Below are 16,736 nucleotides of genomic sequence, written 5' to 3'. Positions count from 1 at the left end.
TGGCTCAGTTAAGTGTCAGACTCTTGATTTCAGCGCAGGTCACCATCTCAGGGTTGTGATATCAAGCAAGGCTCCATGTTGGGCATGGACCCTACTTAAGATTCTCTCTCTCCTTCTCCCTCTGCCCCCCCCAAAAAAACCATAAATAAATACATACATACAATAAAATACAATAAACAATAAACCTTTGGGGCCCAGGCTACTGGAGATATGGGAAATGAATATCAGAAACACTCTACTTGGTTACATGAGCTCAACCAATAACATGACTTGTTCTGTAGTAAAAATTTATCCTGTTTGAGTGCTATAAATAAAGTGTTTTTAATCTTTCTAGTATCTCCTATTTTTGGTTGTAAATAATAAGTAAAATTTCACCCAAAGTTTAATTTGAGTCTCTCAAAGGGGCTCTCATTTGCATGTATTCAGATATGTGTAACAGTGACCTAAAAGGCAGTTAACTTGTGTTTACTGAATGTCTCTGTTCTGAAAAACAAACACTAAATCAGCTGAGTATTAGAAGTTAAATATATTTTTTAAATATAACTTTTTATATTGCAAAAATCACTATAGGTCTATTCATGAAATTAGAAATTAATTTGGTCTTAAGTAGGCAGACATAGAATTCTAGGGTTCCTAAAAACTATTTTTCTCTAGGTTTTAGTTTAATAACCTTTTTAAACCTATTAAATTTGTAGTCAGTTCATTAGAACTTAGACATAAGGTTTCTCTCTGAAAGTGAATCTGGGAGAAATCAGCCTGTTGTGGATAAGCCTTCCAATCTGTAATGATTTACCCTGAGAAAGGTCTATAAATTTTCATTTCAGAAGATTTGGAGATACTCCAGTTCAATCAGGGTGTCAAGAATGTAGTTAGTCTTAGAGAAATCATGACAATAAAAGAAAACTTTCCCTTTGCAACTTTTTTTGTCAGTTTCATACTTCTGCTATTATCACTTTCTTAATATTTCAATTTAAATGTCTCATTTGTTGGGGTTCCTGGATGGCTCAGTTGGTTAAGTGTCCAATTTTGATTTCAGCTCAGGTCATGATCTCAGGGTCAAGATTCTCCCTCTCCCTCTGCCCTACCTCCCCTCTCTTAAATAAATAAATAGGTAGGTAGGTAGATAGATAGGTAGATAGATAAATGTCTCATTTGTTAATTTTATCATCCCAACCAGTAACAACTGTGAAATTGAGGGACAGATGTATTTTTTCCTAATACATTGAAATACATTACTATTCAAATTTAAATAATTTGGTTTATTACTTGAGGTCATTTCATATACCACTCATGGTAATATATCATACCTTGGAGGATACAGCAATGAGTTTTATTATGACTTCTCTAAAGTTTGACTTATAAAAGATGGAGAGTGGCATTTGAGATGACTAAAAAAGAGAATCCATAATAGAAGAATTTGAGGGGCGCCTGGATGGCTCAGTCATTGAGCGTCTGCCTTCGGCTCAGGTCATGGTCCTGGGGTCCTGGGATCGAGCCCTGCATCAGGCTCCTGGCTCCGCGGGAGGCCTGCTTCTCCCTCTCCCGCTCCCCCTGCTCGTGTTCCCTCTCTTGCTGTGTTTCTTTCTGCCGAAAAAATAAATAAAATCTTTTTTAAAAAGATAGAAAACATAAAAAGAAGAATTTGAAAAGGTTTGTAAGGATTTTCCAAGAAAGAATCAGACTTGGATACTCTGATCCTTTTAGGTTTATATTCTGTTGGTTAGAGATGATGGCAGTGCACCAGATTTTTCCATTTTTTTTATGAAATTCTTTCATGCTCTTTGACTCATTTGTACAATATTTTGATAATAGATTGTTCTCCCAAGTTTCTTAATAATTAGGAAAACAGTGTGTCCTGGATGAGCAGCACAATTAGAATATTATTCTTGGGCACCTGGGTGGCTCATTTGTTATGCGTCTGCCTTCGGCTCAGGTCATGATCCCAGGGTCCTGGGATCAAGCCCCGCATCCAGCTCCCTGCTTGGCAGGAAGCCTGCTTCTCCCTCTCCCCCTCCCCCTGCTTGTGTTCCCTCTCTCGCTGTGTCTCTCTCTGTCAGATAAATAAATAAAATCTTTAAAAAAAAAAGATTCTTCTTGCTCAAAGAATGTAATCTCAATGGAAATGAATATATTTGGTTAGTATGAATTAAACTTAAGTCTCTTCTGAATTTATATCTCCAGAAAGTGAGCTTAATTTAAGTCTTAGTGTATGGACAATCTGATGATATTGCAGGGCAGCTTTGTGTTGTTTTGATTGAAGTTAATAGTAGATGGTAAATGTATAAACATAATGATCTCTTCTAGCTATGTCATGTCAGGTTTTCAGACTTAGTAAAAAAAAAAAAAGCAGCATTGTGAATTCTGGGTTTATTATTTTTTATAAGATTTTATTAAGAGAGTGTACTGTGGGGGGAGGGCCAGAGGGAGAGGAGAGAGAGAATCTCAAAGCGGACTCCGTTTTATCTCACGACCCCAAGATCATGACCTGAGCCAAAATCAAGTCAGATGTTTAGCCAACTCAGCCACCCACATTCCCCTGTGAATGCTGTGTTTCTAGTTAAAGGAATTGTTTGGCTTCTCTGGTGCCAGATTGCTTGTGTCTAAATCCTAGCTCCACTTTTCTCACAGACTCTGAGCAACTTAATTAACCTCTCTGTGCCTCTTTCTTGTATGTAAAATGACAATATCTAATTTCATGGAATTGTGAGGATTAAATCAGTAAATACATGTACTTGAAAACGGTTTGATTTTATTTCCACAAAGGCATGTCTAATTTGAATTATAAAGAAAGTCTTAATTTATTTTGTTATTTATTTAAAACTAACTCATTATTGGTTATTTGTGGGCTATTTAAGGCCACTGACTTGAAGACTGTATAGTTAGTGGAGCAATAACATTTTCAGGACCGTTCTTGTGGGTGATATATACACAAAGATTAGACAAGCAAATGGCTAATTTTTAGTGGGGATTTGTTGATGCTAATGATTTTGTAAAGCCATGTAAAATGTATTTAGAATTTTGAAATGTTTATTTTCTGGTATAACAATTCTAAAACCAGTGAAAACCTAGTTCTATTCATTGATTTTTTTTTTTCCTAACTAATCCTTTCAGGTTTTTGACTGGTTGTATCCTCTAGTTCCTGATAGATCTCCAGTTCTTAAATGTACTGTGGGAGCCTACATGTTTCCTGATACCATGTTACAAGCATCAGGATGCTTTGTGGGGGTTGTCTTGTCTTCTGAATTACCAGAAGATGATAGAGAACTTTTTGAGGATTTATTAAGACAGATGTCTGACCTTCAGCTTCAGGTAACTTGTGTGATCATCTTTAGGATGAAATCTACTTTAATGTAAGAACTTACACTTTTAAAGAAACTGTAATAGGGTCTAATATGATCAAAGTTAGAAAACTGAGAATATATAATTTGCTTGTGTGTTCACAAATACTGGCTGGAAATTGCCTGGATTTGAATTTGAACTCTTGCACTTAATTGTTGTTTTACTCAAGTAATTGATCTTCTTTTTAGTTTCTTTATCATAAAATGGGAATAATATCTACTTCATTGGGCTGTGGTGAATACATACTGGATCACAAATCATGCATATTTTCTGAACACAATGCTATGAAACTCAATGCAACCACAAGAAAAAAATTGGAAAGGCCATAAATACATGGATGTTAAACAACATGCTACTGAAAAATGAATGGGTCAACCAGGAAATGAAAGAAGAAAATTTTTTAAAAAATGAAAATGAAAAGAGAATAGTCCAAAATGTTTGGGATGCCATAAAAGTGGTCCTGAAAGGGAATAACATAGCAATAAAGGCCTACTTAAGAAGCATGAAACATCTCAAAGAAAAAGCCTAACTTTTACATAAAGGGGCCAGAAAAAGAACAACAAATGAAGCCTAAAGATTATAATGGAAATATTGACATAGAACCTAAAAAACAAATATAACAGATCAATGAAAGCAGGAGGTGGTTCTTTGAAAATTTTAATAAAATTGATAAACCCTTACCAGACTTATTAAAAAAAAGATCCAAATAAATAAAATTAAAAAATGAGAGAGAAGAGGTAACACCCAACAATGCAAAATACAAACAAGCATAAGAGGATATTATGAAAAATTCTATGGCAACAAATGGGACAACCCAGAAGAAACTGATGAAATCCCAGAAATATATAACAGACCCAAACTGAAAGAAACAGGAAGAAATAGAGAACTTGAGTAGACTGATAACCAGCAAAGGAAGCGAATGGGTAATCAAAAATCTCTGAACATACAAAAGTCCAGGACCAATTCCCTTCACAGGCAAATTCTACCAAACATGTAAAAAGACTTAATGCCTATTCTTCTCATAATATTCCAAAAAAGGGAAGGCAAAGTTCTAATTCGTTCTATGAAGCTAGCATTATCCTGATACCAAAACCAAAGTCTCCACTAACAAAGAGAGGTAGAGGCCAATATCCGTATTGAATATGGATGCAAAAATTCTCAATAAAATATTAGGAAACTGAATCCAAAAATACATTTAAAAAATCACAAATTCACCACAATCAAGTGGTATTTTTCTGTGCGTTCCAGAAACATCTGGTTTCCAGAAGAGAAAGCGATTTCCATTCTAGGTGTGGAAACAAAGGCAAGGTGCCCAGTCCCTGTCTGGGAGATCCAGGTCCGTGGAGAGTACAACATTTGACCCACAAAAGTTTCTTCCAAAAGGAAGCTTTCTAGCACAGGGGTGGGCAAGCTTCGGCGGGCTTCCATATCCTTGCCTCTGAGGAACAACACTGTGGAGACTGCCACTTACCAGGAACATCTTGTTTCCAGAGATCAAACAATTTCCAGCACGGGACTGGAAGGAGAGACTAAGGGGCATGTCCCTGTCAGGGAGAAACCAGTCCGTGGAGACTGCCACATTCATGAACACCTCATTTCCTCAAGCGAGAAGCTTCCTAGCCTATATTGGTGAGAACTACCAGGATAATGCCATACCCTCCTCTCTGAGAAACAAGACTGTGGGGAATGACACTTTCCACTCACATCTCATCTCCAGAAAAGAAAAGCGATTTCCAATCCACGTGTGGAGGTCTAGGATAGGGGCCATGGCCTTATGCTTAGAAACGAGGCTGGGGAGCATGCACCATTCAGAGAACCATAAGTTTCTCAAGCGAGAAGCATTCTAGCATGTATGTGTTGAAGCCTCCAAAACATGCCCCATCCTCCCTCTGTGAATCAAGTCTCAGGGCAACGCAACCTTCCCCTAAGAGGAATTTCACTCCAGTGAGAATCTTTGGACCACGTTTGTCTAGAGGCATGCACAAAGTGCCATGCCCTTCACTCAGAGAAAGAAGGCTGCAAATAAAGCAAGTTTCAGTGAAGAACACGACACTTCCTAACAAATCCCTTCGAACAGATCCATGTGTTTTAACATGAGGAAATGCTGTATCCTTCACTTAGGGAAAGAATTATGTGGAGGAGTCCATTTCAACAACATCGTAGTTTTTCAAGCCAGAAACTTCCAAGCCTCTCTGTGTGGAAAGATTACGTTAGGGCCATATTCTTTCCTCCAAGATACCAGATGATGGAGGAACCCGCTGTCCACTCACATCTTGTTTTCACAAGAGAAAAGCCATTTCTCATATTTGTGTGGAAGTATATGGAAGGGGTGTTGTCCTTACGATGAGAAACAAGACTGTGGAGAGTGCAACTTTCAGAGCACCAGAAGCGTCTCTAGTGAGAAGCCTTGTGGCACGTAGGCCTTGTAGCATCCGAAAGGTGCCTACGCTTCCCTCAGTGAAAACAGTCTGTATCAAATACAACGTTCAAGTAACCTCTTTCTTCCTGAAGATACAAGCCTTTCCCTTGCAGTTGTGGGATCATGAGGAAACATCCGTACCCAAAACTCTGAAAAACAAGACGTGGGGAATGGAAATCTTCACGGCCTTCTGGATGTCAGAAGATAGAACCATATTCAAATCTGTGTGTGGAAGCATAGGCAAGGGGCTAGGACGCTATGCTTAGAAACAAGTCTGTGGAGAATAGAACGTTCAGCACACCACAAGTGTCTTCCCAGAGAGATCTTCTAGCATGGATGTGTGCAAGCATCAGGATAGTTCCATCTCCTTCCCACTGAGAAACAAGCTTGTGAAGAATGCCACTTAGAGATAACATCTTGTTTCCAGGGTTCCAAGCGATTCCCAGCATATGTGTGGAAGGACAGGCAAGGTGCAATGTCCCCCACTGTTGTAGTAAGAATTCTGTGGACAATGCAACCTTCAGGAAACCCAAGTTCCTTCAAACAAGAAGCTTTCTAATATATATGTCTAGAAGCCTCTTTACATGGCATATATTTCCTTGTGGGAGACAAGATTGGGCGGAATGCGACTTCCACCAGCATCGAGTTTCCAGAAGAGAAAATCGATTTCCAATATATGCGTGGAAGCCTAGTGTATGTAGGGGCCATGTCCTGACGCTTTGAGACAAGTGTGTGGAACATGCACCATTGAGAGAACCACAAGTTTCTCAAGCGAGACGCATTCTAGCATGTCTGTGCTAAAGCTATGGAAACATACCCTATCCTTTCCTCCTTGAATACTGTCTCTGGGAAATGCAACTTTCCCCTCCGAGGAAGTTTGTCCTGGTGAAATCTCTCTAGCATGTTGTTCCGGAGGCAAGCGGAAAGTGCCACAAATCCTTCGCTCAAGAAAAAAGTCTGTGAAGAAAGCAAGCTTCAGTGAAGGACATGACACTTCATACCAAATCCCTTCCAGAAAATATATGTGTTGTAGCATTAGGAATGTGCCGTATCCTTGCCTTGGAGAAAGAATTCCTTTGAGAGTGCAGTTGCTGCCACGTCGTGGGTTTTCAAAGGAGCAGCTACCTACCCTATATGTGTGGAAGCATCACGAGAGGGCAATAGTCTTCCCTTGAGAAACAAGCCATTGCAGAATGTCGCTTCTCACGCAAGTCACTTTTATAGGTTAGGAACGCGATTTCCAATATCTGGAAGTCTCGGGAGTGGGCAATGTCCTTATGCTTCCAGACAAGTCTGTGAAGCATGCAGTGTTCAGAGATCCACCAGTTTCTCAAGCGAGAAGAATTCTAGCATGTATGTGCTGAAGCTTCAGAAACATGGCCTCTTATTCCCTCTGTGATTACAGTCTCAAGGGAATGCAACTTTCCCCTCAGAGGAGGCTTGGTACAGGGAAAAGCTTTCTGGCATGTTTATGTAGAGGTACGGGGATGTGTGGTAGCAATAAGGTGCTGTACCTATGGCCTGGAGAAACAATTCTGTGAAGAATTCAACTTCAGCGCCAATGTGCTTTTCCAAGCAAGAAGCTTCCTAGCCTAATATGTGGAAGCATCACTATAATGCCACATCCTTCCCTCTGAGAAACAAGATGGTGGAGAACGCCACTTTCCCGGAACATCTTGTTTCCAGAAGAGAAAAGCGATCTCTAACAGATGTGTCGAAGTTCAGAGATGGCGGTTTGTCCTGGTCTTAGAAACAAGTCTGTTGTGATTTCCCCTTTAAGAGTACCACCAGTGTCTCTAGCGAGGAGCCTTCTAGCATGTATGTGTGGAGGCATCAGGAGGGTACAGTATCCATCCCTCAGTGAAAACACTCTGTTTAGAACAACGTTCCAGGAACCTCTTGCTTACAGAACGTACTGCTTTTAACAGTGCGGAGTGTCATCCTGAGGAGTCTGGCTGACAGGAACTCTGAGAAACAATACTGCAGCGAATGGAAACATTCCCAGCCACCTGGATATCAGAAGATGGAACCCATTTCACGTCTATGTGAGGAAGTAGAGGCAAGGGGCCTTGACTTGATGCTCATAAACGCGTCTGTGCAGAATACAACTTCGAGCGAACAACCAATTTCTTCCCGTGAGAAGCCCTGTAGCATGTATGTGTACAAGCATCAGGAGAGGGCCCTCTCCTTCCCTCGGAGAAACAAGCCTGTGGAGAATGCCACGTCGAGTTACCATCTTTTCTTAAGAGTCCTCAGCCATTTCCAGTATCGGTCTAGAAGGAGAGGCAAAGGACAAAGTCCCCGTATTGGAGACACCAGGATGTGGAGAAAGCAGCTGCCAGGAAACACAAGTTCCCTCCAATGAGACGCTTTCTAACACACAGGTATGGAAGCATTCGGATGTACGATATATTTCCTTCTGAGAAATCAGACGTCACAGAAGGCGACTTTCCACGAACATCTTGTTTCCAGGAGAGAAAGCCGATTTCCAGTATCTGTGTGGAAGTCTAGGGAAGGGGCAAGGTCCTTAGGCTTAGAAAAGAGTCTGTGGAGCAGGCACCTTTCAGAGAACCCCAAGTATCTCAAGCGAGAATCATTCTAGCTTGAATGTACGAAGTGTGCGAAACATGCCCTATCCTTCTGTCTGTGAAGAAGTCTCTGGGGAATGCAACTTTCCCCTCAGAGGAAGTTTGTTCCAGTGAGAGGCATTCTAGCATCTTTGCCTAGAGGCAAACGGAAAGTGCCTTCAACTTCGCGGAGAACAAGTCTGTGAATAAAGCAAGATTCAGCGTAGAACACGACACTTAAAAAGAAACCCTTCTAACAAATGTATGGGTTCTAACACTAGGATAATGCCATGTCCTTCACTTGGAGAAAGACTTCTGTGGAGAATGCAGTTCCAGAGACACTGTGGGTGTTCAAACAAGAAGCTTCCGAGCCTATATGTGTGGAGGCATCCGGAGACTGCTCCAGTCTTCCCTTTGAGGAAAAAGACTGTGAAGAGAACCACTGCCCGCTACCATCTTGATTCCAGAAGAGAAAAACGGTGTCTCCTATAGGTGTGGAAGTATACGGCAGGTGGTTTGTCCTTAGGCATAGAATCCAGATGGTGGAGACTGCACCTTTCAGAGCTACACAAGTGTCTCTAGCGTGAAGCCTTCCAGCACGTATGTGTGGCAGCATCAGGAAGGTGCCCTCTAGTTCCGCTGAATGACTTCTATGCCCTAATAAGGAGGCACAGCTTGTTGGGCTGGATTATTAAAAAACTCTAAGTGCTGCCTGCAAGAAGTACACATTAAATAAGAAAACAAAGGGGGCACATGGGTGGGTCAGTGGGTTCAGCGTCTGCCTTCCGCTCAGGTCATGATCTCAGGGTCCTAGGATCGAACCAAGCATTGGGCTCCCTGCTTGGCGAGGAACCTGCTTCTCCCTCTGCCTCTGTCTCCCCCACCTTGTGCTCTCTTGCTCTCAAATAAATGAATGAATACCTTTAAAAAATAATAAATAGAAAATTATAATAATTAAAGATGAATTAATAAAACACAGGTAAAAGGATGGAAAAAGTCATAAAAGGACTAATCATAAAAGACCTCGGTAGTCATATTAATATCAAATTAGATTTCAGAGCAAAAAACGGGATAACATAGATCACTTCCTAATATAAATGATCAACTGATGTTCCAAAGCAAGTTCTGAAATCAGACTTTCTAGGTTAGAAATGCTGCTAAAACCAGTGGATGAAAATCTGAGGAGCTGCTCCTTATTTGCTGTCCTATAGTTTTGGAGCATGAGGGATTTTATGTTCAACCTGAAATCTCTTAGGACTCCTACCGAAATGAAGGGCTTTACTCACCTACCTTGAACATGACCGTTCCTGCCTCCTATTTCGTTTTGGAAACTTAACCTTCTCTCATCTGCCTGTTCCTTTTCATGTAGCCTCCATGTTCAATATAACACATACTGAAGGAATATTATTAAAAACAAAATCTGCATCCAGTCTATAAAACCTCTTCACAAAGACAGAAGAGAAAGAAAACAATTTTGTTATAGATTAAGAACTAACCAGAGAGAGCATACGGTGCATCACATCCTAAGTGATAAAAAGATCACAAAGACAGAAATCTGATTCTTCTATATAGCTAAGAAGATACAACCTATTCTATTCATGTTTTCCAGATAAAATAGCTCATTTCTTTTATCTTTATGGAGGTAAGGTTTAAAATTTAGAGTCAGATGACATTTGAATTAGGCCAACTTTCCCTAAAATCCCCAAAATCTTCTTTTTCCCTGCTTGAAGAAACTTTTCTACATTTAATGTGATTTCTGCTTTCTGTTCCTCCATTAACTCGCTGTTTTCTCTACATATACACCCCGTTGTTTGTAGCCATAGATAATCACTATGCCCCCCAATAAAATTGCATGTGGAAAATTAAGGAAATGCCCTAGAATATAAATACACATATTTACAATTTTGCAAAAAAAAAAAAAGGTTTGAATGAAATAATTGTCAAAATTCATGAACCTGCATTGGACGGAGTATCTTTTTTTTTTTTTTAAGATTTAGTTTATTTATTTATTTGAGAGAGAAGAGTTTGAACAAGTGGTAGAGAAGGGAAGCAGGGAAGGGACAGAATCTCAAGCAGACTCACAGCTGTGTGTGGAGCCTGACTTGAGACTTGATTTCATGATCCTGAGATCATGACCTGAGCTAAAAACCAAGAGTTGGATGCTTTACTAACAAAGCCACCCTGGAGGGAGTATCTTTTTATCTCCCTGAAATATTTACTGATGTGAAAATGTTTATTACTTATGGTTAATACATTCAATTCTGGGTTTAAAAAGTATATTAACCTAAGACATCCTCCTAATGTTGGTATCTCTTTCTGAGGCATGATAAAATATGGCAATTGTAAAAATAATTCATTTCTTCTACACATATTGAAAATACAAAGCAGTCATAATATAATACCATGAACCTACAGAAATTCTTACTGTAGGTGGAGTATGGTTATTGCTAGACAGAAAAGGAACTTTTTACTCAAAATTAAGATTGCCTTACAAATACACATTCTGTTTGTAGGGCACAAAGTTTATCCCACATAATCTTTTTTATAAATACGTTGGCTGTTGCAATAAAAGCAATTTTCACAAGAGACACATAGAAATAGATTTTATTTATAACACTGTCATGTTCTTTTTTATCTCTGACTCTTTAGGATCTCATTCATGGTAGATCTCTTGACATCTCTTAAAACCTTTTACTTTCTGACTATCTAAGAGGTATTTACAGACATACCAAACAAAATCATATTCATTCCACTAATATGACTATGAAATGTTTTTGATACTATTTAACACAGAATACTTAAGAGAATCAGATAAGTTTACTTTATATTCAGAAACCTAATTACATTTTATTTTAGTCAGTAATAACAACAGATTCAGGCTATTGTAAAAAATTACCTAATTCTTAAATATTTTCAACATCTTAAGAAAAAATCCTTTTTTAAAAAAGATTTTTATTTATTTATTTATTTGAGACAGAATGAGAGAGAGAGAGCACATGAGAGGGGGGAGGGTCAGAGGGAGAAGCAGACTCTCCGCCAAGAAGGGAGCCCGATGCGGGACTCGATCCAGGGACTCCTGGATCATGACCTGAGCCAAAGGCAGTCGCTTAACCAACTGAGCCACCCAGGCGCCCAAGAAAAAAATCCTTTAAACAGAACTTTCCGTTTCCCTCTGACCTGACCCAGGGCAACCACTCACTTGTGGTCTCAATGACTTTCTTTATATACAGGTTACACAGATTTAAGTGCCAAATCATCAGGGCATTTTAAATCTTTTGTTTTACTCATTTTTTTTTTTTGCAGTTTTCATTTACCAGGTTTTATGTTATTGGCACCAACCTAATAAGAGTGTGTTTAGAAGAAGGAAATGATTTTATATCAGGGGCTAAATAAAATTATGTATTTATTTCTATAAAAAAATTTGTAAAAAGGAGATTTTGTACATCCTATTTTATTGGTCCTGTCTACATAACTTTTATTTTAAGTAGTTTATTTTAACCGAATGAATTTCAAAAGTAAACACTCGGGCTTTAATTGCTAGGGAACAGACATCTTGTGATGTCACAACTACTCAGGTGGTGGACCATTGTGATGGTCTGAATAGTTTATCTGGGTAGGCCAGCCAAAGCGGCATTTGAAAGCTGCAGTGTTCAAAACCATGCAGATCAGAAACGTAGCTGAAGGAAAACTTATTTGAGATGGCACATGTTTCTTCAGAAATTCAAGATGATTCTCCTAAAGATGGATCGACTGGTTCCGCAGCCGCCATTAGCGCTCGTTTGTGGGATCACACATTCACTGGAGATGTGGACCTGAGGTCTATGATTGAAGAAAATGCTTTTCAGGCCTTGTCAGGAGGATCCTTGATAAAAAGACCACATTACACATTCTGTGTCTCTGAACCAGATGAAGATAATGATTTTCTTTCTCTGACCTTTCCCAGGAAACTTTGGAAAATAGTTGAAAGCGATCAATTCAAGTCAATTCGTTGGGATGAGAAGGGAACTTCTGTAGTGATTGATGAGAAACTCTTCAAGAAAGAAGTTTTGGAGAGAAAGGTTCCTTTTAGAATATTAGAAACTGGAAGTATGAAGAGTTTAGTTTGCCAGCTTAATCTTTATGGATTTAGTAAAATGCAACAGAGATTTCAAAGATCTGCTTCTCTGGCTGACTTTCTGGCAGAGGAAAAAGAAGTTTCTGTTTTAAGCAAGGTATTCAAAAATGTTATGACTTATATACAGAATATATAAGATTTTACCTTGTATAGCAGTAAATAGGTTCCTATGTATAGGTTAAAGTCAGATTTTTAAATTTTTAATATTTTTCAAAAATTGAGGCCAGCTTAGGCATGTCACATTCAGGGTTATAAGTAATTTTGGTAGTATCTTTGACCCTTACCAATGAACTTCAATTTAAATAAGGTCCTGAAGCCAATTAAAGTGCTATTCACTGTTATTTGTAAATATATAGCCCATTTTCATGAACCATATTTAAACGTTTGTTTCCAGTAAGTACATTTTTAAAAATACTAACATACAAAATATATTATTTGATGACTTTTTGTGATGAAACTAAAGTCAGATTTTATAGGTTATCTTCTCTTATATCTTAGTTGGAAATGTCACTTAGTAACGTTCTCCTTTGGTTTGTTACAGTACTATCATAATCCATATTTTAAACGGGGCTGCCCCCATCTTTGAGTAAGAATGAAAAGAAGAGTCGGGATTAAAAATTCTTCTACAGTTTCATTAGTTCAGGATTTCAACAAGAAACCCTGCAGAGCAGGGGATAATGTGGAAAGTCCTAATTCTGGTTTTGTTGCTGAAACTAGTGGAGAAAGGCTATGTTCAAACTCCACCAATGTAAATGTTCCTCTAATAAGGAAGCCGCCTCACAGCCAGGGAATTGCTACTACAATGGCCCCTATGAGAAGTGATTCTCCTGCATCAGCAATGTCAGTTAGACCATCAGAACAAATTGGAATGGAGCAACATGTTACTTTAAACCAGGTGACCACTTTTCACATGCACTCACATAGCAGCTACACTCAAGCAAATGGCCACATTGTGAACTTTGTTACAACTACAACTTCTCCATCTCAGTACCGTATCATATCTCCCTTACAGAGCAGTTATTTGGGAATGATGGTGGAGCCTTCCACTTTTCCAACTAGATATGCTGATTTGTCAGCCAGTGAGGCTCGTTTTTCTAACCTGCAACCGGCTGGCAACCCATGGTGCACAATGCCAATGATAGGTGATACTTCTGCTGCCTCACTTTCAAGATCAACTCATCAACCGTCTCCATCGTATGCACATCATCCTAATTACAACTGATCTGTCAAAGGACTGTCATTATGCAAGATAACAAAGGTTATCATTTGTTAGCAATTGACCACATATTGGCAATTCTCTTACTTGAACAATAAAATTACATGTTCATCTTTATGGTTTCATTATGTTTATATTTTGAAATAGTTCAGGGTAAAAATCTTGATTTTATTTATTGTATTTTTTTGTGTGATTTGGCAAGAACAGTTGACATACATCCTAAATACATTATATGTATTTAGAAAAGAATGGGAGCAAAGGAAAAGAAGCATTTGGAGTTAAGTAATTTCTGAAATAGTCCAGGATGAATAAAATGAGGGCATAAATTACAATGATGTGGAAGGGGGCGCCCGGTGGTTCAGTTGTTAAATGTCTGCTTTCGGCTCAGGTTATGATCCCAGGGTCCTGGGATCGAGCCTTGCATCCATTGCAGACTTGTGTCCAGAAGCAGACTCCCTCTCCCTTTGCCACTCCCCACACTTGTATGTGCTCTGCAATAAATAAAATCTCAAAAAAAATTGATGTGGAAGAGATACATGTCAATGAAATCTAGAAAAGACAAATACATAGTATTCACTTTAGTATTTTCTCAATTACATTATATTCTCCCAGTTATTTAGAAGAGTCCTTGGATTTTAGTTGGCAAAGATTCTCTTCATTAAAAAATACATTCGTAGTGGAAAGTATAACACTCTCACCAGTTCAGCAACCATTATGTCATCACATGCTGCAGTCATGGACTGCATGTCTCAGAATGTTGTGTAATTTTACAGGTGGTATTATCAAAGGCCTGTTTTGCCCTAGTGATCTCAAAACATTCGATTTGTGCCTTCATTTCCTCCCCTCATTAGCCCACGTTTGATATTTTTTAATGGATACATTTATGTTGCCTTCTGATTCCATCCACAGCCTATTTCAGGCTTAATTCCTTATGCTGTTTCTAATGCCTTTTAAATTCTGAGCCCTGAAATTCAGCATAGTTAACAAGTCTTTAAAGACAACTGTTTACCTGAGCAGGTTCATAAGTTTCTATTCCCTTATCCCTTTTGAGTTACATTCAAACTCTTTTTAGCCATGCCAATTCTCATCATACAACTCTTAGGTAGAACCCCTTTACTTTGTCTTGGACATCAGCACAGATTGAGCACAGTTAACTGTCAAATATATTATGTATATATATATATATATATATGAATGATAATTGAACGTTGGTTTAAGCCAATCAAAATCTGCTTTTTGTTACTGAACATCCCATGTCTTTTACTCTTATCATAATTGGTCTTACTCTTCACTGGAAATTTTCATTCAGGAGTAGCTCACAGTTATGTACACTACAGATAATGAGTTTGACTTAAGAAAACTAGCAGCACTGGTTATCAGTGCATGCACTAATTTCTAGTTTCCAGTTTTTTGGCCATTATGCAAACTTGGATATTCTGGTTATTGCCACTATAAAGACTTTTTTCCGTTCTGTTTCATCGAATTATAGGATTATTTCTCTGCCTGTCACAATATCTTCTCCATCTTCTGCTTTGACAACTCATTCCCTGAGAGAATTTGCTACATACTTACTAGCTCTGTGTCTATGGCAGTCTCCCAACTAGTGTGCAGTACAATGACAAAATTCATTCCTTTGGCCTCTGAGGTAACTGGAATCGGGATGAAATACAGACCTGAAAAATCCATTCTTGTCATCCTGCTGCATCAACACATATACTTTTTTGCTTTTGTTTCACTAACTTTTGGAGATGTATCTTGATAGAAGTTGCAGTGGGCGATGTCAAAGAGGTTATTGCCTATGATCTCCTCTAGGGGTCCTCCCTGCCTCTAGGATGCGAATGTTTGTTTCATTCCCCAGATTAGGGAAGTTCTCAGCTACAATTTGCTCAAATACATCTTCTAGTCCCCTCTCTCTCTCTCCACTCCCTCCGGGATTCCAATTATTCTGACATTGGAATGCTTCATGGTGTCACTTATTTCTCTCATTCTATTTTCATGGATTCTGAGTTGTTTTTCCCTGGCCTCTTTTCCCTTTTTATCTATTATATTGTCTTCCAGGTCGCTTATTCGTTCTTCTGCCTCACTTACCCTAGCTGTTAGAGTATCTAGATTGGATTGGATCTCACTGATAGCATTTTTAAGTTCTGCCAATTCAGTTTTCATTTCTGCCCTTAGAGACTCTATGTTGCCATTAATTGATTTTTCCATTCTAGCTATTGTCTTCACAATTGCTACCATGAATTCCATCTCCGACATTTGGTTATATCTGCATCCATTTGTAAATCTGCACCATAAGTCATAATCTCTGAGTCTTTTCTATTTGAGGGATTCCTCCTCCTAGTCATTCTGTTGATGGATGTTTGAGGGAAAGAAAAGAGTCCAAACTATTGACCAGAACCCAATCAAGATGCACCTGTTTTCTTGGGACCTTAGGGTTGCTGGCCTGTTGTTTTTCCAGCCTGTCTTCTGGGGGAAGAGCCTGCCACGCTGTTACTCAGGCAACCCAGTTTGGGCAGAGATTCCTTCCCCCCTGTGGTGGGGGATGGGCTCAGCGGGAATCAGTTTGGGGGGCTTTTGTTCTCCGGCGGATTTCCCTGGAGGATTTCCCTGGAGGCTTTCTGCGTCTCTTCTGCAAGTCAGAGCAGAAGAGACCATTTCCAACCCTCTGTCTCAGGGCAGAGAGTCCGCCATCTGTTCTTCAGTGAGCTCTCCAGGCCACAACATCTCTGTTTCTGTCCCTGCTGCTATAAACTGCAGCGTCCTGGGTTGTGCACCCCTCTGCAGCAGCCCCAGTCCTGCCTCCAGGTCGGAGCATGTCTCTGCCCTTTGTGCTTCTAAAACCGCCAGCTGCTCCTAGTTGCCACGGGAGACCCCGTCGCTCTGGGTTTCCCCCGGTGGCTGCCCTAAAGTACTTTTCCCAATGCTACTGGTCTGTGAGTCTCTGCCCGGTCCCCAGCCCGTGAGGCTGTCACTCACCGGCAGTGTAGGATCCAAACAGCCAGGCACCTTCCCACTGCCATTTATCCTCTGATATCTGCCCACGGAATCAGGGCTCCCCACTTGGTACCTCAACACCAACGG

The 16,736-nt window shown here is 39.5% G+C and overlaps 1 protein-coding gene and 1 pseudogene across 1 annotated transcript in view; both read left to right on the top strand.

Moving 5' to 3' along the window:
- LOC113910097 (spartin-like) overlaps positions 1–16,736 on the top strand; it is a 47,198-nt gene that overhangs the window by 11,070 nt on the left and 19,392 nt on the right. Inside the window, 1 exon segment of the mRNA XM_027571938.2 lies at positions 3,112–3,309. Coding sequence (XP_027427739.2) covers positions 3,112–3,309 — 198 coding nt within the window.
- On the top strand, positions 11,437–13,761 carry LOC113910098 (annotated as a pseudogene).

This window comes from Zalophus californianus, chromosome 6 (genome assembly GCF_009762305.2).
Source record: "Zalophus californianus isolate mZalCal1 chromosome 6, mZalCal1.pri.v2, whole genome shotgun sequence".
NCBI classification, from domain to species: domain Eukaryota; kingdom Metazoa; phylum Chordata; class Mammalia; order Carnivora; family Otariidae; genus Zalophus; species Zalophus californianus.
The sequence above is the reverse complement of the archived record's forward strand: the minus strand, read 5'-3'. Positions and strand labels throughout refer to the sequence as shown.